The sequence below is a fragment of the Brassica napus genome, chromosome C6, assembly GCF_020379485.1.
Source record: "Brassica napus cultivar Da-Ae chromosome C6, Da-Ae, whole genome shotgun sequence".
Classification (NCBI taxonomy): Eukaryota; Viridiplantae; Streptophyta; class Magnoliopsida; order Brassicales; family Brassicaceae; genus Brassica; species Brassica napus.
The window spans coordinates 40252662-40273318 of NC_063449.1; the positions used below are offsets into that span (position 1 = coordinate 40252662).

At 35.8% G+C, this 20657-nt stretch overlaps 3 protein-coding genes and 1 pseudogene across 4 annotated transcripts; 3 read left to right on the top strand and 1 right to left on the bottom strand.

Moving 5' to 3' along the window:
• The first annotated feature begins 761 nt into the window (after nt 1-761).
• LOC125588769 lies at nt 762-2302 on the top strand. 2 transcript variants are annotated; one of them, XM_048760538.1, is made up of 2 exons: nt 762-1861; nt 2000-2302. In XM_048760538.1, exon 2 carries the CDS (start codon nt 2020-2022, stop codon nt 2293-2295), a length of 276 nt encoding a protein of 91 aa, XP_048616495.1. In that variant the 5' UTR covers nt 762-1861; nt 2000-2019; the 3' UTR covers nt 2296-2302. The 2 variants fall into 2 exon arrangements, with proteins under 2 accessions (XP_048616495.1, XP_048616494.1); XM_048760537.1 differs by having other exon boundaries at nt 1090-1832.
• A 195-nt stretch (nt 2303-2497) lies between these two features.
• Nucleotides 2498-4020, bottom strand: LOC125588768 (p21-activated protein kinase-interacting protein 1-like). Its single transcript, XM_048760536.1, has 3 exons — nt 3259-4020; nt 2823-3120; nt 2498-2736 (listed from the first exon to the last, which is right to left on the bottom strand). Exons 1-3 carry the CDS (start codon nt 3925-3927, stop codon nt 2669-2671), a joined length of 1035 nt encoding a protein of 344 aa, XP_048616493.1. The 5' UTR covers nt 3928-4020; the 3' UTR covers nt 2498-2668.
• A 776-nt stretch (nt 4021-4796) lies between these two features.
• Nucleotides 4797-6785, top strand: LOC106402991 (annotated as a pseudogene).
• An 8429-nt stretch (nt 6786-15214) lies between these two features.
• Nucleotides 15215-17687, top strand: LOC106402990. The gene has a single exon (XM_022704419.2). It carries the CDS (start codon nt 15703-15705, stop codon nt 17449-17451), a length of 1749 nt encoding a protein of 582 aa, XP_022560140.2. The 5' UTR covers nt 15215-15702; the 3' UTR covers nt 17452-17687.
• The last annotated feature ends 2970 nt before the right edge of the window (nt 17688-20657 follow it).

Genomic DNA, 20657 nt, shown 5'->3' on the forward strand with positions numbered 1-20657 from the left:
TAATTCCATTTTACTTTAAAATTTAAATTTTAATATATATTTTATTGTTTTTTAAGGTCGCTCCTAGGAAAAAGGGACGTGTGTTGGGGATTGGTTCCGTCAACGATGTTCCGAGAGCGACTTCCTCTTATGGCCAGAGACGGGATGATGAAGTCTCTCAGCTGCGCGACGTGTTGGAGACGACACAACATCAGCTGACGTCGACACAAAACGAGTTGGCCTCGACAAAAACGTCGTTCACAGCTCGTATGAGTGGTCTCGAGAACTTCTTGGACGTCATAGCGGCCACAAATCCGGAATGGGAGGCCATGTTCAGGACCATGAAACAACAAAACCCCATTCCAGGCGAGACATCCGTGCAAGTCAACGAGGCAGATCTCTCGAGAAGGAGCGAGGAATTCTACGACGTGGCAATGCAGCATTAGTTTTTTTTTTTGTTATTGTATTTTAAAATTCAAAACTTATTTATATATTATATAATTTCATTTTGATTCGGCCAAAAAAAAAAATTTCTATTCGATTTAATTTCAATTAAAATTTTATTAATAAATTAAATAAATATGATTTTTATTTTATTTTTATTTATAAATTCAGTAAATAGAAAACAAAGTAATTTCGTCGCTAATTCCCGATGTATTAAAGAGGAAAATTAACGACAAAATCTCGAGGAACTATTAACGAGGATTTTACGTGGATTCTATTTCGTATACTTTACGATTCAATTACGACGAAATATTTTCGTGTTCTTTATTACGTTTTTATTACGACGAATATATTTAGAGGTTTTTGCGGGTCTTTTACGACGAATCCTTTTCGAGTTTATTACGAGGAAGCACAACGACCGCGTTACGTGGAAAGCCCACGTGGTCTTTACGAGGAAAACTTAATTCTTCTTTACGAGGAAAATATAACCTCGCTAATGGACGAGGAAATGGCGATGAATCTTCTCTTACGACAAACGTATAACGACGAAACACCTTTTATCGCCATTTTCTCGTAACTCTTCTTTTACGAGGAAATAACGACGATTTTGGCCGTCGTTAAATTTGTGTTTTCTTGTAGTGGTAACAATAGCTATTATTATTATTTATTATTAATCTGAATAAGTATCATTTTAGTGTTAATATTTTAATGTACAAAATCTAAAATGAAATTGAAATTTAAGTTAATTTTTTGTAATATATATATTATATATCATGTGAATATTATTATATTTATCAAGTAAACGAAAAAAATATCAGTATATTATTCAAATGTTAGTTGTCCTCATGTTAATTTCATAAAAATGCATATATATTATTGTTTATTTAGACCGGTGAGAAGAGTATAATATCCATATTTATTTTTCCTTTAATTTTGGCTAATAGAAAAATTCAAATAAAATTTATAGTTTAAGAACACGTGTAACTTGAAAACCCTAATTGCTTCTTCTCCATCATTGCTCACCTTGGAAACTACCTTTTCACACGATAAATTATACACATCTCGGTAATTAACAAGTGCGAGTATTTGTCAAGTGCTTTATATCTTTGAACGAATCCGACTTATTCAATCAGGCGCTTCCGAACCGGAATCGGAGCTTCCCCTGCGCTTCCATATTCAACTCTTCTGGAATTCTGATTCCAACACGGTTCCTAGCGATTCCGGACGCTTCTGAACCCGTTTCCGCTTCCGCTTCCGAAGCGGGAATCATAGATAAAAAAACGATTCCGTGTAACGTAGCTCAAAACCATTAGTTAGGGATTCGCTCTCTCTCTCGGTGATTCTTGATTAGTCTCCCCTGTTCGCTCGCCGGATCCTCGCCGCCCGTTGAAAATCTCTCCCAGCTAAAGGCAAGTCAATAATATCGAAGTTCCCTTAGGTCTGCTTCTTTGAGCTATGTTATTGTTTGGGCGATGTATCGTCTCTTTTTGTTATTACATCATTTTGGTGTTTAATTCTTGCGGACAAAGTATTCGATGAAATTGCTCAATGAACATTTCGCTCTCTTTTATTGCAGGGACAACTCTTGTGTTTATCATGACGAGCCTGCTATGGTTAACGGCAGAAGAAGCTGCAAAGAACAGAGGTAAAGTTCTTTCCTTGTACCGCCAGTTACTAAGGAGCGTGAACTCACCGAAACTGCAGCTTAGTTACGCTTCAAGACTCGCCAAGAAAGCTGAGATTAAGACCATCTTCTTGTTTGGCTCCGAAGAGGTTTCCAAACACAACGTTGCCGATCTCATCCGTACCGGTGAATATGCTCTTTCCCAACTGAAACAAGGCAAGATCCCAAACAACACTACTCAGTATTAGAGCCATGTAGTTGCTTCCATTTGCATTTCTTCATGCATTCACAAACGGTGTGACGCTCTTTTTGTTTATTTGAAAACATACATTGAATCAGCTTTACTGTACAACGTTTTGGTTCAATACAGTTTGAATAAACAAGTGATTACTTGTAATGCACAACAAGCCGAGTAAGGAGTGAATGGTTCACATTATGCCATAACTCATGTGAATGATAAATAGTAGTAAGTATTGAGTTTCTTTCACAAATCTGAGGGTTTAACAAAATTGTTTGATTGTAATTCGACAAAAAACATACTGGATCATATTTTAAGATTCTACCAAAACTTGTATCAGATAGTTGTCAGCACAAAAGCTTTTAGTAGTCAATAAGCAGCTCTCATTCTGTGTTCAGCCCTTCCTCTAGCTTCTGAGCTTTTTGATTTCCAATCTGTGGCCGTCTCATAGCTGAATAAAACAGAGGAAGATAAAGAATCATACGTCACAATCTTGTACAGTGTTTTATTTCATTGTCTTTGTCTTTGTAAACTCACAGTTAAGAGCTGACCCGGCAAGACAAGTAAGCCTTGATTTAGTGTTTGTCTCGGCTAATGGTTTTGCATTCTCTTTAGCCGCCATTCGCATGTCCCAAACACGTATGATCCCATCAGAAGATGCAGAAGCAACCAAATACGGATCTTCTGACGCACCGTCACTGTCATTCTTCGTAAGTGTGACGACACCTTTGATCCGAGCTGGGTGAGCATCTTGTATGGAATAAGCAAGCTTCCCGCTATTTGTGTCCCAAGCTGTTATAGCCCGATCCTCACCAGCTGTAAACAGAGTCCCACTCTGTTGCAAATCAATCAAACATTTTAGCTTAAAAAATCTAAATCAAAAACCATCACCATAACAACTCTAAACACAAGTTGAGGAAGACAAGTTACTAAATAGAGACAAAGAGATAGATAAGTAAAGAAAGAATCTCACGTCTCCAGGAGAAGCGCATAGAATACGCTTACGGCTACCATTGTCCAGCTCAAGAAGAAGCTTAGCATCCTCACTCTGATGAACACCAACTTTACTATTCACCACCATGAAGAACCTCTCCCCACTCGGATCAAACTTCACAAGACTCGCCTCGTGCCCCAACCTACAGCAAAAACTCCTCTTCCCCCTCACAAGATTCAACATCGCAAAGCACTCGTCACGGTAAACAGCCAAAGCGAGCTTCCCAGAAGGGTGAATCGATAGATCGTTGACGGCCTTCTTGTGAGGACGAAAGGACTTGAGGAGGACAAAAGGGTCTGTGTCGAAGATCGCGACGGAGCCATCGGCGGCGGCGGAGATGAGATTGCGAGGGAAGGAGAGGGAGGAGGGGGTGTAGAAGGAGAGGGCGGTGATCGAAGCGGTGTGGTTGTGGTCGAGGAGAGAGCCGAGGGAGGAGGCGGAAGGGAGGTCGTAGAGGTGGATTGTGTCGTCGGAGCCGCCGGAAGCGGCGGCGGGACCGGAGCAAGCGACGGTGGTGATGGAGGAGATGTGGGAAGGGTAGGAGAAGAGAGGGGAGAGGGTTAGGGTTTGAGTGTCGGCGTCGTGCTTTGTGGGTTTAAGCTTGAAACCCCATATGAATCTCTCGTAGGAGCCTGCGATGATGCTCATTGCTTTCTCTCTCTCTCACTGCTAGGGTTTTAGGACCGATCTATTTACTTGCTTCTTTGTGTTGTGTCATAAAATGTAATCATAAATCAAACCAGAGACTAAACCGATTAGATTTGTAATAAAGCGGGCCCAACTTATACCCCATGCAATTGAGATGATGATGATAAGCGAAAAAGAAATGCCACGTATAAAAACATGAAATGAAGAGTGAAAATTAAAACAATAGCTCGACTTTAAAAAATCTGATTTCATTTGAGATGTATTATGAAATACTATTTAACGATAAGAAATGATACTCGGCAAATTATAAATAGGTTGATTTTTTTTTTTAAATACTCAATTTTTATCAAACGAACTAAGTTTTAGTAAAATAATAATATTATTTGGTTTAAAAATTTTAAGCAACGGAGATGGTCTTCATAAATTAAACAACTAGTAAAAGTATAATTATTTATCACCAAAAAAACAGGGGAACAATTCATGCCTTATTGTTGCTTAGCATTTTGTTATATCATCGCAGAATGAAGTGTCATATAAACGTGAAACATTACGAAGGCCAACATTTGAAATATAGCTGTGTATAAACGTGCCTAAGCAAATAAAAGAACATTGAATAACTTGTGTCCCTCATCACTCGCTTTTTCATTCAAAAAGGAATAATCAAAACTTGAAACTCTGACATTTGTAAACGAATCCCATTCTTGCTTTGTTGCATGTGAGGAAGTTTGAAATGAACAAAAATTGCAATACTTGGCGTGATATGCTGTTTTTGTAAACATATAAACTATTTTTCCAGTGTATATATATACCATATTAGTTGTTGTAATAAGTAAACATTAAATCTTCAGACCAAAATAATAACCTAACCCATGGATCCTCTTAACCAAGTTCGTTCATGTCATCTCTTGTGCCCAAAAGAACGATATGAAAAAGAAAAAGAGCATACCAAACCGGCAAAAATTAGCGGACAAAGCTTTCAGTTCAACTATCGCATAGTCAAAACTTCCTGTTTCAACGAAAATTCCAATAATCTCCATTCTCTATTTCATTGCAGCAAAAAAGAGGGTGAAGAAATATTTTACGGTACTTGCGAAAATTGTCACATGTAGATCGAAACAGATACATGTTACTTCTGCAGCTACTGTAATCGTGCATATCACAAAGAATGTGTTGAGTCTCCTTCTATTTACCATTCCTCTGATCATCCAAAGCATCCTCTTCAACTTCTTTTTATCAAAAAAAAAAAAAAAAATCCTCTTCAACTTCTCTGGTCTGAGCAATACTCTAATTCAAGATGTTTTTCTTGTCAAGGTTTCTGTCCTTTTCCTTCTCTATTATACTATTGCCTTATTTGCGATTTTGCACTTCATATTATTTGCTCGAGATAACCAACATCCCTTACTATAGACAATCCTAAAAGGCACAAGCATACCCTCCATTACTTTCCCAGGAAATCTACTTTGGCTTGTGATGTTTGTGGATTGGTGGATGATGATTATTCTCACTTATTATACACATGTCTCTTATGTGATTTCTTTGTTCATAAAAGGTGTATCGACTTACCATATGTTATAAAGGTATCTCGTCATAATCACCGTCTCGCTTTTACTCCTAGTAACCTTTTCAAGGAGTCGGCCGATTGTGGAGTTTGTTATCAAAAGATAGACATAAACTACAGAGAATATTCTTGTGTGAAAGGATGCGTTTATGCAATGCACTCTAGATGTGCACTACGACGTGACGTATCCGACGGAAAAGAACTCGAAGGAGAGCCTGAAGAAACATATGAAAATACTAAAATATTTGAAGATAAAGGTGATGGAGTTATACTGCATCAGGGTCATCCTTGTCATCAAATAAAACTTGAAAAGCAATTCCATGATGAAAACAAGCATTGTCAAGCGTGCGTGCTTCCGTTCTACGGTGATGGTAATGTGTATTGTTGTATGCAATCATGCGATTTCATTTTACATGAATCATGTGCATATCTTCCCCGGGTGAAACAATTTATGCTACATGTTCATCCATTGATTCTAGAGCTCGTGTATACCACAAGTTGCTTCATGTGTAGGAAATGTGACCGTAACTCATGCGGTTTCGCGTATGTGTGTCCGATCGAGAGGTGTGATTGGAAGCTAGACACGCTGTGTGCTTATATTTGTGAGCCGTTTAATCATTACTCTCATCCACATCCCTTGCTCATAACTTGTGGTGAATACACAAGCATGTGGTGTTTCATTTGTCGATACCGACAGGAACAATCTTTAAATTGTGTTGAATGCAGTTTTGTTCTGTGTTTTCGTTGTGCCACTCTTCCACATAAATTAAGGTACAAGCATGATGAGCATTTGCTCGTTTTTTCGTACAAAGAACATGCAGATGATGATGAACTTTACTTGTGCGAAATATGCGAAAAAGATGTAATTCCGCAGAAAGGATTATATGCCTGCAACGAGTGTGAAGTCACCCTCCACGTCGACTGTCTATTGGGAAGGGATCCGTATATGAAATCCGGACAAACTGTTGTTACATTTGGCAAGGAAACGATTCATTATCTTCCAAACACTCATCCAACTAGACCTATATGCAAAATTTGCGGAAGGCATTGTCCTTACAAAATAAAGATAAAGACATCTAATGGAGACCTTTTCTGTTCTTATACTTGTTATCAGGAACACTTATATAATCTCTAGGTATTTAGAGATTTCTTTATAAGTTAATAAGCTGTATCAAACAATGTTACCAGAATAAGTTCATGTTTTCTTTTTCTCTTATTTATAACTATCATTTATCTAGCTCATGATCGTTAACTATAAGTTACCACCTCGACAAAAAAAAAGAACGAAAAAGTATTTGGATTCCCAGTCTCAATATTAATGACTCGTTGTCTCTTTTTCCATCGTTGATGCAAAAACTCATTTGTAAGTTTAATTGGGTCCATTTAAAGCATGGGCACATTTTCTCCCGATTTCGCACCAGAACCTCATTCATCACCGATCCTCTTTGTTTTTTGATCAACCTATCACCGACCTTCTTACAGAAACATCAACGGTATAATACGCGTTTGAGGTTCTTAATGCTAAAATATTAATAGTCTTTGTTATAAAAGTAATGGAAAAATCTATTTTTATTCATAAGATAGAAATTCCTTATATAGGAGATTACACAGTCATAGATAAATGAAAAGATTACAAATCATAATCTCTTGGTTATGAGCCATCCACAATCTGGTTCATAACACTCCCCTTTGGATGTCATAACCATTTAGAGCTTGTAATATGCTTTAATGTTGCCTCATTAAAACCTTACCAGAAAAACTCAATTGGGACAAAACCACGGTGAAAGAAAAATAGTACAACACACATTACTCCCCCTAATTTGGACATTATTGAAGGTCACTTGGACCTCTCCAATTTTCTGCAATCCATGGGTGATGAAGATCTTGGGCTGAATATGCTTTGTCCTCGAACATGATAGTTAGTTCTTCTTTACCATCGGCCATGCCACAATCTGATCGAACATATTGAGTCATCGACCTCAAATATACACACACGAAATCTTGGATGATGTTGCTGTGATATGCGTGTACCACCATGTGTAAAACATAACCTGTCTGAAAACAAATCAACAAAACCAAATAACTCCTCTTTGGGCTGGTTAGTATAAAATAAACCAAAATCAAAAGCTTCTTCATCGTCCTTCTTATGGACCAATCAGATCAGTGTCTAAAACAAGACTTCTGCATCGTCCATCTCATGACTTAATGGACTTCTTTATCGTCCACCTTTGGATTGAATGGATCAATGTCCAAAAAAAGTGATCTCACGTCCATGTACTAGATAATGGGTGAGACTGGTACATATTAAATCTCTTGAGTACCCTTTTCTGTATATACTATTTGATGCTATAGGATTTCGTTGTTAATGTACTCAAGCTGTAATCCCAAACAAAACTTTGTTTTCCAAGATCTTTCATCTCAAACTCTTTCTTGAGACATTCAACTGTTTGGGAAATTGTATCCAGAGGTTCCTAGGATATTCAAATCATATACTTTGATGATTATCAATTGTTCTTGAGAACTTGCTGTACTTTCAGCTCAATACCCTTTAGTACTTTCATTATCCAGTGGACCATATAAATATGCAGTCACTACATCAACTTGCTGCAAGTCTAATTTTCTCTCTTATATAGCCGGACTTATGAGAAATCTAAAAGTAGTTGCATCCACCACATGAGAGTATGTCTCCTCATAATCTATTACTGGTCTTTGTGAGAATCCTTGTGCAACATCAACTTTATATCTCACGATTTTAATTCCTCACAAGACCCATTTATATCCACTGGTTTTAACATCATATGGCGTCTTAATCATATGGCCAAATACGCCTTTCTTCCTTAAACTATTTAACTCCACGTTTCCATTCAATCCAATATGTTCTACGAGTGCACACTCTTATATTGACGTGGGTTCATGATCCTCGCTTATATTCATAAACTCAAGTGCTACCTTGTATGCAAATAAATCATCTTATGTCGACATTCCTTATTAGTTCCATTATGTTCCAGACATGATATAATCGATTGATATTCATTATTATCAGAACCTTTAATATTTTGCAGCTTGGCGTCCCAAGCTACATTGTTTGGTACCTGTACCTTAGAGCCGGCTGGCCTTATCTCCATGTTTGGGATGGTTTCCTTAGTAACCTCGGATTTGGATTTTGATTATCATTCTCTACACCTTTCTTTTGTTTCCGAGGATTCTTATCTTTTGGAACCTATTTGGTCTACCAAGTTTCATACGTTGTCTAGACTCTGTAGCAACTTGACTGTGTCTCTTCTTGGATATCAAATTCGTTGGTGCTTTACAAGCTGGTTTATATATGACTTAGTCATTCTTTTTCGGGTCAGCAAATGTGTCTGGCATTTGATTAGCTAGCTTTGTAAATGTATAATCTTGGGACGTCTATTTCACATTCTTTAGCCCGGGGATCTTTCCAAGACATTGATGGTTGATTCCATTCTATTTCTTTTACCATTCTTTTACCAGCTTTATTATTTTTTTTCTCCTCCTTGTCTTAAAATAATCCGTGTACCTGGCCTCAAATATAATCACCCATAGTTGGCTCAAAGTACTTTATTATTGTGGGAGAATCATATCCAACATATATCCCCATCCTCCTTTTGAGGTCTCATCTTAGTTTTCTGTGGTGGAGCAATTAGTACATAGACATCACATCCAAATGTCTTATGATGGGGTATGTCTGGCTCTTGACCCGTTAATAATTGTGATAGGGGATATCTATGCTCACTAAATGGCCTGATGCGTATTAACTTAGGTGCATGTAAATTTCGTGTGGCCCAAGCTGTGAATGAGAGTTTTGACCTCATAAGTTATGGTCTATCAATCAGCTATTTGCGTTTTAAAAGATTTCGGCCAAGCCGTTCTTGGTATGGACATGTATCACAGAATTGTCCACACTTACCCCCACGGACATACCATAATCATTTAAACGCTTGGGACATGTATTCACCAGTATTATCTAGACATATAGTTTTATTTATGAAAAAGGGGCTCGTAGCCGTTTTACTGGTGATGGCCTAATGAGTTTTCCTTGTGTACATGCTACACACGTGAGATTCTTTGGGATAACTCTTCTTATCTTTTAATATGTGCCTTTTGAATATCAATTTTTGCATCATGTTTGGACAAGGATGGCCAATCCGGTCGTACCATAAAGTGTATATTTTTGCAGGCTTTTAGCCTCTATCATACTGATCTATGCATAGTCTAGGTCAGTAGAGAATGCATGTATAGTCTTTAGAACTTATTATGGCCTTGGGCGATTTTATACAGATATCTAAATGAACTCTTTGTTTCCTTCGCCCATTGTTTCAATATGGAAACCATTCATTCTTATATATTTAAAACTCAATAGACTGCTCTTGCTCTTAGAGCTGGGTGAATATAAGACATCACTGATTTCTAGATCCATGCCCTTAGGCAATAATATATTAACCTAGCCATAGTCTTCTTTCAGACTGGCGATACCTGCTTTAGTACTTATATTGGCGTTTTTCAGTGTACTCATATAGAAAAATCATTCATTCATTTAATCTAAGCAGACAATGTAATAGAAATAAATTCAAGGAGAGAAAACATACAAGCAAAGCAATCACACAAGTTTGATGTCGAAATCAGATTATCAACTTTAATCTTTTAGGGAATCATAAGTCTCATATTCCATAAGATAATCTCGATCATGTTCGAAATTATTTTCACCATCTTTATAGATCAAGTGGGTTTCAGGATTCTTCCCTTTCGGACTCTCTTTGATAGAGGTCACAAAAATGTTTGGGAGTCCTTCATATCTTAGCCCAATGGTTCCCCATTCCACATCTATGGCACACTGATTTGGTCGAGCTTTGTGGTTTAAAGGATATACCACGGCCACTGCCTTGACCATGGCTCAAATTGGGTTGATACCCACGGCCTCTGCCATAGTGATTCCCACGGCCAAATGTGTTATAGTGGCCATGGCCACGTCCTTTCCACCCTACACGGCCATGACCGTGTGGTATATCATTCTGGACGTGGTTACCTTTTTTTTTTCTTCTGCGGCCTTATTGGTATCAGGTAATGGGGTTAATCCAGGAGGTCTCAATTCACTGTTTCTCATCAGTAATCCATTATTTTTCCCAGCTAGCAATAGACTCATCCACGGACTTATAGTCCTGGATTCTGGGATTCCTCCAATCAAATAGGGCCTTTGGTAATAACATTGTTCTTTGGTGATCATATCTCGATTTTTAACTTTGTCCAAAGGTCTAGAGGATTCTCTATAGTCAGATACTGATCTTTGAGACTCTTAATAAGATGATGGCTAATAATTAATATTGCCATGTATCAATCTTTCTCATTGGCATTATTGCCTTCTATGATACATTCACCAAGTCTTTTTGACTTTAGGATAATCTTTGTATTCAATGCACACCGTAAATAATTATCTCCAGAGAGATTTAGGGCAGCAAAATCCATGTTGATTTTCGACATCTCAAATCATATATCACTCAATATTTAGGTATAATTTTCATGCGGCCTTACTCTTAAAAACAATCAATTCGGATTTCAATCTTGTGAGGACAATGAGACTATCAATCTTAAAGGCATTTAATCAATCCGTCAATTTCTAGCAAGTCTCAGTAATACTATTTATATGTGCTCATAATATTATGGTTTATCAAGACTAGCAAAAACAGATTCAATTAATCATGCAATTACGGTTTAACAATCAATGGATTTTAACAAGACTAGTAAAAAAATTTATTAATCACTCAATCAGTTTCAAGGCTGATTTTAGCAATACTAGAATATAGATTTCAAGCATGAATTTCAATGAATCAGTTTCAAGGCTGATTGATATTTAGCATAAACCATGTATAAATAATTTATCTAGTTTCCGAATTTATCAAATCTCAAAAACATATAATCAGATCAATCAATTTAATCGAACTTAGCATACAATCTTAAACCTCAAGACATTAGATTTTATCATGAATCTATGAACCTAGCATACGGATTCTCAATTCTCAAAGACATCCAAATCAGATCAATATAACCTATCATACGGATTATTTAGGGTTTCTATTTAAAACAAATCAGATTACAAAACTATCAATCCTAGAAGATGATATTAAACCTCAAGAATCATGCAATCAGATCATTCGGATTTTAAACAAGTAAACCTCAATCAATCTATCAACCTATCAGATTATATAAGCAAAGCAAGCTAGCAACCTATTGGGTTCATTCAATGTTTTAATAGGCTGGTCGGTTTAAACAATTTTAAATCAGATGAACAATTAACCAAGCAGGATGAGAAAATAAATCTATCAATTTAACGATTAAACAATTCTAGCAACATAGCATCATATTCAATCAGATTTAAAACCTCAATGATCAAAACCGAAAACAGTTTTGATTTCAAAATATTTGATTAGGGTTTTAATATGTGATTTGATAATTATAGTATAATTAATTATGATACTTATATTATTTAGGGTTTATAGATATAGGGTTAGGGTTTATCGGATTTTAACTTGTAAAAACCGATTTGGGGTTTTAATCATGTAGGAACATGATTTAGGGTTTGGGGTATCGAACTTTTAGAGCTTCGATTTACTCAATTAGGATTTTTGATCTATTACCCTATGGTTTTGATTCATAAAGATTAGGGTTTTAGGGTTTCATTCTTTATCAATCAATCCATGTTCGATTATGGGTTCTTAGGTTTTGAATTACCTATTAACCTTAGATGATTGTTGAATCGGACCACCAAAGGAGTTGAGCCGCGAGCTGGAATGGATCGAGTCGCTTCTATCGGGTCGCGGACGTCCTTTGTTGCTTGATCGGGAACGCCTTGATCGTCGGACGCGAGCTGTCTGATGCTGTCGCGAACGAGGAAAAGGTCGCGTGCTGGAGCTTCTCTCGGGTCGCGAACGTCTGAGGTAGGATCATGAACGCCTTGGGCTGAAGCTGATCGGGGACGCGAGCTGGAACAGATGCGGGAACAAGAGACGCGATCGGGGTTTAGGGTTTGTCTGATCGCCGGCTAGGGTTAGGGTTTAGAATTTTTCGATTTGGGTATTAGCTTAGGGATTTAGAGTTTCGTGCTAATAACGTGTTATAAAAGTAATGGAAAAATCTATTTTTATTCATAACATAGAGGTTCCTTATATAGGAGATTACACCGTCATAGATAAATGAAAAGATTACAAATCATAATCTCGTGGTTATGAGTCATCCACAATCTGGTTCATAACCGTCTTAATTATCTTATTAATTATTGAGATTTTAGTTTTTAGTTTATTTTTTTTTTAACTGCTTAATCAAACTTGGGCTTCTTTCTGATTTATACATTTTTATTTTTTTAGTAAGTTAGATGTCTCACTACAACTCACCGGTGGAAGTGGCCGTACCTATATGTAGTGGCTTTATTTTTGCCAATTTCTCAATCATCTTCACGTCCTGAAAAAAAAAACTACTAAAGCTCTTAGGTTAATTTCTTAATGTTTTTTTTGAATTGTAATTTTCTAGTTAGTTTCGGAAGATCATCGGATATTCAAAGGGATTGGAGGCAGAAAGAATGAACACACTGAAACTACTGCTATTGTGATGCTAATCAGGTTAGAGATAAGGTTGACATGAAATTTATTTCTTCTGCTGCACATTTGTCGGTGAGAATCTTGTCACTTGGAAGAGCAAGAAGTAAAAATTTGTTTCAAAGTCGAGCATTGAAGCTGACCATTAAACCATGACAAACACTACTATGAACTCATATGGCTTAAGACTCTTGTTCAGGATCTCGGAATCAAGACTCCTCACACCTATCATCATGCATTGCGACAATCAAGCAGATATTTACATTACCTCGAATTAAATCTTTCATGAACAAGTCAAGTATATTGTAAAATTGACTGCCATCATATCCGTGATATAGTGGACTTTTGAATCATATCTCCAATTTACACTAAGAGACTTCTGATAAACTTGCGGACATTTTCACCATGACTACAAATTTAAGGTGGTGCAGCCATATTCAAGGACCACTCGGTCTACCTGATCCTTGCCATGATCCCCTTGACTGTGGAATCGATACTCTTTTTTGTTTGCCATGATAGTCTTTTCTCCAAGTGTTTTGTTGTGAACAAACGCGAATTAATTCGAAGAAAGCAAAAAAGAACAAAAATGTAGTGAGACAAATACCCGTTTAGAGTTTCATATTATTATGTGAATGAATAAACTTACAAACCCTTAAACCCATATTTTTAGCAGCCTCAAAACCCGATTTTCTTTTTCCTATAGGAATACATACTTATCTAGAAAAAGCAAATTTTTCTAAACCAACGAATGATGGGCTTTTACTGGTGCACGGAGAATTAAAACACCTCAAAATGCAACATGTTTTTATACTAAGGTTTTTAACAAGGTGGTAAATTGGCATGATCAGCAGTCTAGCAACTGTGCTATACATGGCTGACACGACAGAGCAAGAGCAAGATGTTTCATGCCTTTTGATTCTATTCAAGCTGTTTCATGCCTTTTGAATATTTTATTAATAAATAAATAAAAAATATTAAATATTAAAAATAAATAAAATATTCAAAACAAATCATAGAAAGTCATAGAAATTTACAAAAAAAAAAAGATTCACTACAAATATTTATATTATCTTATTAATAAAAATAAAAAATGCAAAAATCAAGCATAAAATTATATATTGTTTTATAAAAGCGACTAAGAGCATAAGTATCTCAGGTTTCTAAAAGAGGTTTTTGAAAAAATGTGGGCCCCACTGACGCATGGGTCCCACAAAAATTTAAAAAACCAGTCCCCAAAATTACCAAATAAGGATCGGTCTTTGGAGAGTTTTTGCATTGTTTGCGGGCCCCACCGACACGTGACGGCCCGCAATTGGTTTATTTTTTAATTTTTTTTTTTTTGAAAACTAAAAGAAAAAAAAAATCTTAAGGACCCCATTTGGGGTTTTACCGATAATCATGGTCTAAGGATTAGCGTGCATTGAGGGCTATAAACTAGCCACCCTCAAGCTATCATTAGTTTCTATTCTTCCCTTTAACAATTCTGAACTTTCCCAAATCCAACCAACACACACACAAAACATAACATATAAAACAAAGATCCAAAATAGCAGTCAGTCTCTGGGTTATGATTACTCTAATTCAGATTAGAAAAAATTCATTATCTTCAAATGATTCTCATGAACCAAATCAAGCAAATAATATAAATATTGTTTTGTGAATTTTTTTTATTTTTGTGAATTTCTATGACTTGTTATGATTTGTTTTGATTTTTTATGAATTTTAATGAATTTTTATATTTTCTGTATTTTTATTTTTATAATAATTTTATTAATAAATTTTTTTTTGTGAATTTTAATCACTTTTCATGATTTATTTTGAATATTTTTAAGAATTTTATATTTTCTGTATTTTTATTTATTTTGTTAATACAATAATTTAATTTTTTTGTATTTTTTTTTATTTTTTGTGAATTTTTTAGTGACTTTAACGATTTTTTTTGAAATTTTATGAAATTTTATGAAATTTTATATTTTCTTTATTTTATATATTTATTTTATCAATAAAATAATTTAAACTTTTTGTGATTTTTTTGATTTTTTGTGTTTTGTTTTCAATTTTTTATGAATATTTTCTGTATTTTTATATTTATTTTAGTAATATAAATAATTTAAAACAAATTAAAAAAAAACCGACACGTCATCGATTTTGAACAGTGTTGGTTACCGTTTTGACTTGATGTATAAATAAGTCATATTGAAGATTTCTTTTGATATAAGTGTCATTTTGGTGGTTTAAAATGCTTGTAAAATATTCTGAGGGTTTAAATTGTAAGTAACTGCCACCCGAAAAGTTTTTTATACGATTTGAAACATAAGGAAGACTTAACATTTGAAATATAAGTTGCATAAACGTGCATAAGTAAATAAAAGTGTTTCCCTCAGCACTTGCTTTTTCATTCAAAAAAAGAATAATCAATACTTAAAAACTCTTACATTTGTCCAAGAATCTGATTCTTGCTTTGTTGTGGGGAAGTTTGAAATGAACATAAATTGCAATACTTGGCGTGATATGCTGTCTTTGTAAACATATAAACTATAGCCCATTATAAATAAAGAAGATTTAGTTATTCTCATAAGTAAACAATAAATCTTTAGACCAAAATAACTATACATGGATCCTCTTAACCATGTTCCTTCATGTCTTCTCTTGTGTCCAACAGAACGATATGAAAAAGAGCATACCAAACCGGCAAAAACAATTAAGGGGGGAATAAGCTTTCAGTTCAACTATCGCATTGTCAAAAGTTCCAGGTTCAGTGAAAAGTCTGATAATCTTCATTCTCTACTTCGCTGCAGCAAAACAGACAATGAAGAATTATATTGTGATGCTTGTGGCATCCGGATCGTAATAGATACCTATTACTTCTGCAGCCACTGCAATCGAGAGTACCACAACGAATGTGTTGAGGCTTCTTCCATTTTCCATTTCTCTGGTCATCCAAAACATCCTCTTCAACTTCTCTGGTCTATGGAATACCCTAACCACATTTGTTCTTCTTGTCAAAGATACAGTCGTGGTCTATCATACTATTGCCTCATTTGCGACTTTTCACTTCATGTGACTTGCTCGAGAAACCTAACACCCCTTGCTATAGACAATCCGAAAAGGCATAAGCATACCCTCCATTATTTTCCTAGGAGACTTGCTTTGGCTTGCGATGTTTGTGCATTGGTGGAGGATTCGGATCACTTATACGCATGTCTCCTATGTGATTTCTTTGTTCATAAAAGTTGTATGGACTTACCATTTGTCATAAAGGTATCTCGTCACAATCACCGTCTTGCTTTTGCTCCTAGTAGTCCTTTCAAGGCTTCGGCTGATTGTAGAGTTTGTTATGAAAAAATAGACATAAATTACGGAGAATACTCTTGCGTGAAAGGATGCGTTTATGCAATGCACTCTAGATGTGCACTACGACGTGACGTGTCCGACGGTAAAGAACTTGAAGGAGAGCCTGAAGAAACATATGAAAATACTAAATTGTTTGAAGATAAAGGTGATGGAGTTATACTGCATCAGGGTCATCCTTGTCATCAAATAAAACTTGAAAAACAATTCCATGATGAAAACAAGCATTGTCAAGCGTGCATGCTTCCGTTCTATGGTGATGGTAATGTGTATCGTTGTATGCAATCATGCGATTTCATTTTACATGAATCATGTGCATATCTTCCCCGGGTGAAACAATTTATGCTACATGTTCATCCATTGATTCTAGAGCTCGCGTATACCACAAGTTGCTTCATGTGTAGGAAATGTGACCGTAACTCATGCGGTTTCGCGTATGTGTGTCCGATCGAGGGGTGTGATTGGAAGCTAGACACGCTGTGTGCTTCTATTTGTGAGCCGTTTAATCATTACTCTCATCCACATCCCTTGTTCATAACTTGTGGTGAATACACAAGCATGTTGTGTTCCATTTGTCAATCATGGCAGGAACAACCTTTAGATTGTGTTGAATGCAGTTTTGTTCTGTGTTTTCGTTGTGCCACTCTTCCACATAAATTAAGTTACAAGCATGATGAGCATTTGCTCGTTTTTTCGTACAAAGAATATGCAGATGATGATGAACTTTGCTGGTGCGAAATATGCGAAAAAGATGTAATTCCGCAGGAAGGATTATATGCATGCAACGAGTGTGAAGTCACCCTCCACGTCGACTGTCTATTGGGAAGGGATCTGCATATGAAATCCGGACAAACTGTTGTTACATCTAACAAGGAAATGATTCATTATCTTCCAAACACTTATCCAACTCGACCTATATGCAAAACTTGCGGAAGGCATTGTCCTTACAAAATAATGATAAAGACATCTGGTGGAGACCTATTCTGTTCTTATACTTGTTATGAAGAATAATGATTTGATTGAAAGTAATGTTGTTGCGAAATCAGTCCGACGATAATCTCTAGGTATGTAGAGATTTCTTTATAAGTTAAAGCTGTATCAAACAATATGTTATCAGATATTTCATGTTTTCTTTTTTTCTCTTATTTATAACTATCATTTATCTAGCTCATGATCGTTAACTATATGTAACCACCTCGACAAACAAAAGAACGAAAAAATATTTGGATTCCCAGTCTCAATATTAATGACTTGTTGTCTCTTTTTCCATCGTTGATGCAAAAACTCATTTCTGAGTTTAATTGGGTCCATTTAAAGCATGGGCACATTTTCTCCCGATTTCGCACCAAAACCTCATCTATCACCGACTTTTTTTTATCAACCTCTCACCGACTTTCTTAGAGCAACATCAACGGTATAAGAGCAACATTATCAATGGCAACTCTTAGCAAACATCTTAGAATATTTAATGACTTTTTTTAGTCTAAGAAGTTTTGTAAGATACTTAACTAAAATACTACATTATCAATAGAACTTTTCGAAGGTTCTTAGGTTAAAAATATTATTTTTATTTATAAATAGTAATTAAGATATATCCATTTATATTCAATACATTAAAAAAAAAAAATTTATTTTATTAAATTAAAATTACAAACATTTTATAACATTCCATTTAAAAAAAATTAAAATAATAGCTAACACACATTTTATTCAATTCACAGAAATTTAAAAATCATTGGTTATTTGGAAAATGTCCAAATTTAGCCCAAATCTTTTCAATCAAATCGAATTTTAATTGTTCATGGGCTTGTCTGTTACGAACGCTCGATCGACGATCCATTGCAGTGCCGAGATTTGAATTCGGAGTAACGGTGAATGTATCCTCTTCTTCGCTTTCTTGAAATTCTCTCTCGTTATACTGAGTGAATGTTGAACGTTCATCTTCGACAATCATATTATGGAGTATGATGCATGCTTTCATAATATTTGCTATTTTTTCTTTATCCCATAACTTAGATAGATTTTTCACTACGACAAATCTAGCTTGCAGAACTCCGAAGGCACGCTCCACATCTTTTCGAACAGCTCCTTGGGTTTTAGCAAATAACGAATGTTTCTCACTTTGTGGAAGTCGGATAGACTGAATAAAAGTCGCCCATTTCGGATAAATACCATCAGTGAGATAATATGCCAAATGGTATGGATTACCATTAACATAGAAGTTCACTTGTGGCGCTATTCCGTTAATAATGTCATCAAAAACGAGTGATCGATCGAGAATATTAAGATCGTTCATAGTACCTGGAGCTCCAAAAAATGTGTGACATATCCAGAGGTCACTTGAAGCTACCGCCTCCAAAACAATTGTTGGTTTTTCGGTTCCTCGTGAATACATTCCTTTCCAAGCAGTGGGGCAATTCTTCCACTTCCAATGCATACAGTCGATGCTGCCAACCATCCCCGGAAATCCACGTTGTTCTCCTATATAGAGAAGTCTTTGCAGATCCTCGTGTGTGGGACGGCGGAGGTATTCATCACCAAACAAGCTGATTATTCCGGTGGTAAAATTGTGCAAACATTTCCGAGCTGTCGTTTCAGCAAGCCGGACATACTCATCAAGTGAATCAGCTGCACCGCCATATGCCAACTGTCGAATTGCTGCAGTACATTTTTGTATGGGTGTTAGACTAGACCGTCCTGTACAATCTTTGCCTTGTTGAAAATACGGTATGTTGGTTGTGAGACGATTCACAATACGCAGGAACAATAATTTGTTCATTCGAAACCGTCGTCGGAATAATTGAACATTATAAGTTGGAGTCTCGCAAAAGTAATCATTCCAGAGCATCTGGTGGCCGTCTTCTCGGTGCCTCTCCATATAAATACGTTGCTTCCGCTCTTTTGGTTCTTCATCAGAGTTTTGAACGTAATCATTAACATAATCTTCAACGTAATCATTAACATAATCTTCATCATCGTCATCGTTATGGTAGTGATAATGAGAAGAAGATGCCATTAGAGTTTTTTTACATTTAAATGAAGAGTTGATGAAAGGGGAGGGATGTCTTTAAATTGCCAATGATCTTTCATATTTATAGGGGCAAATAAGCTCTTCTCGTGATACAACTTGTGAATGTATATTGTGTTCTCGTGATACAAGTATCACTTGTGAATGTATATTGTTTTGTTGTGGAAGTAAAAAACAACTCATGTGACTCTTACACCTTTGAATTATTATGTTGTACCTTTGAATTATTATGTTGTTTAAAGTGGTTCACGAGACAAGTAGTTGTTGTTTCAAAGTCACATTTTAATTATTTTTATGTGAACGAGTGAAGTAGTTGTTGCACAGTTGACTTACAAATTCGATATCAATAAGTTAATTATACAAGTGATTGAATCGAACAATATACATGGAGTGGAGGCATAAACAATTAACTATGGAGGAATAAACAATTAACTAACAAAAAAGTGCATTACACGAACCCTTACATTTAATTCATTACAATACAACACATTTGTAATTCATAAAGTTCATAACAATACAACACATTAGTACATAGTCTCATAAGGGTTAACAGCATTAGTACGACTAAGACAAAGAGCATGACACCAACACAAACTTCCTAAACCAGACCTAGTAATGCTGTTAACACCAACATCACTTCCCTCCGATCACCAGACCAAGTACCACTAATACAAAGAGCATGACACCAACACAAACTTCAAACTCAATTTTTAAAGTAAACGACTTCTTTGCCAAGTCAGAAACTAAGTTCTCTAGCCTAACCACCTTTTCCTCTGACTCAAAGTTACTCATTAAGGTAAGGTTATCTACCTTTTCCTCCAACTGCAGAATGTGTTTATCCCTCGCCCTCATCTCCTCCATCACCGCGACGTCCCAAAACTTCCAGACATGGCAATCGCCATCATACGTGAGAGAAAGAAGAGAGTAAGGGATAACCACAACAAGGATTAAACTTGTTGCGGCTATTTAAAGAAATTTGAGAGAACAACCATCAGAGAGCTTAAATGTTTCTCTAACAATCAACTACCAAGGTCTAATCAATATTTATTACTCGGAAAATAAAGAATCAAAGCAAACAAGTAAGTAAATATGATACACATTAGTTACTTATACTCGTTACACATAACTAATCAATATTTATTACTCCTTCGAAACTAACTACAAAACCAAGCAAACTAACTACAAAACT

Coding starts and splice junctions, on each gene's coding strand:
- LOC125588769 (XM_048760538.1), top strand. CDS start 2,020: ATGACGAGCCTGCTATGGTTAACGGCAGAAGAAGCTGCAAAGAACAGA.
- LOC125588768 (XM_048760536.1), bottom strand. CDS start 3,927: ATGAGCATCATCGCAGGCTCCTACGAGAGATTCATATGGGGTTTCAAG. Junction 3,121..3,258: donor TATGCGCTTCTCCTGGAGAC/GTGAGATTCTTT, acceptor GATTTGCAACAG/AGTGGGACTCTGTTTACAGC. Junction 2,737..2,822: donor TGCCGGGTCAGCTCTTAACT/GTGAGTTTACAA, acceptor TGTTTTATTCAG/CTATGAGACGGCCACAGATT.
- LOC106402990 (XM_022704419.2), top strand. CDS start 15,703: ATGGATCCTCTTAACCATGTTCCTTCATGTCTTCTCTTGTGTCCAACA.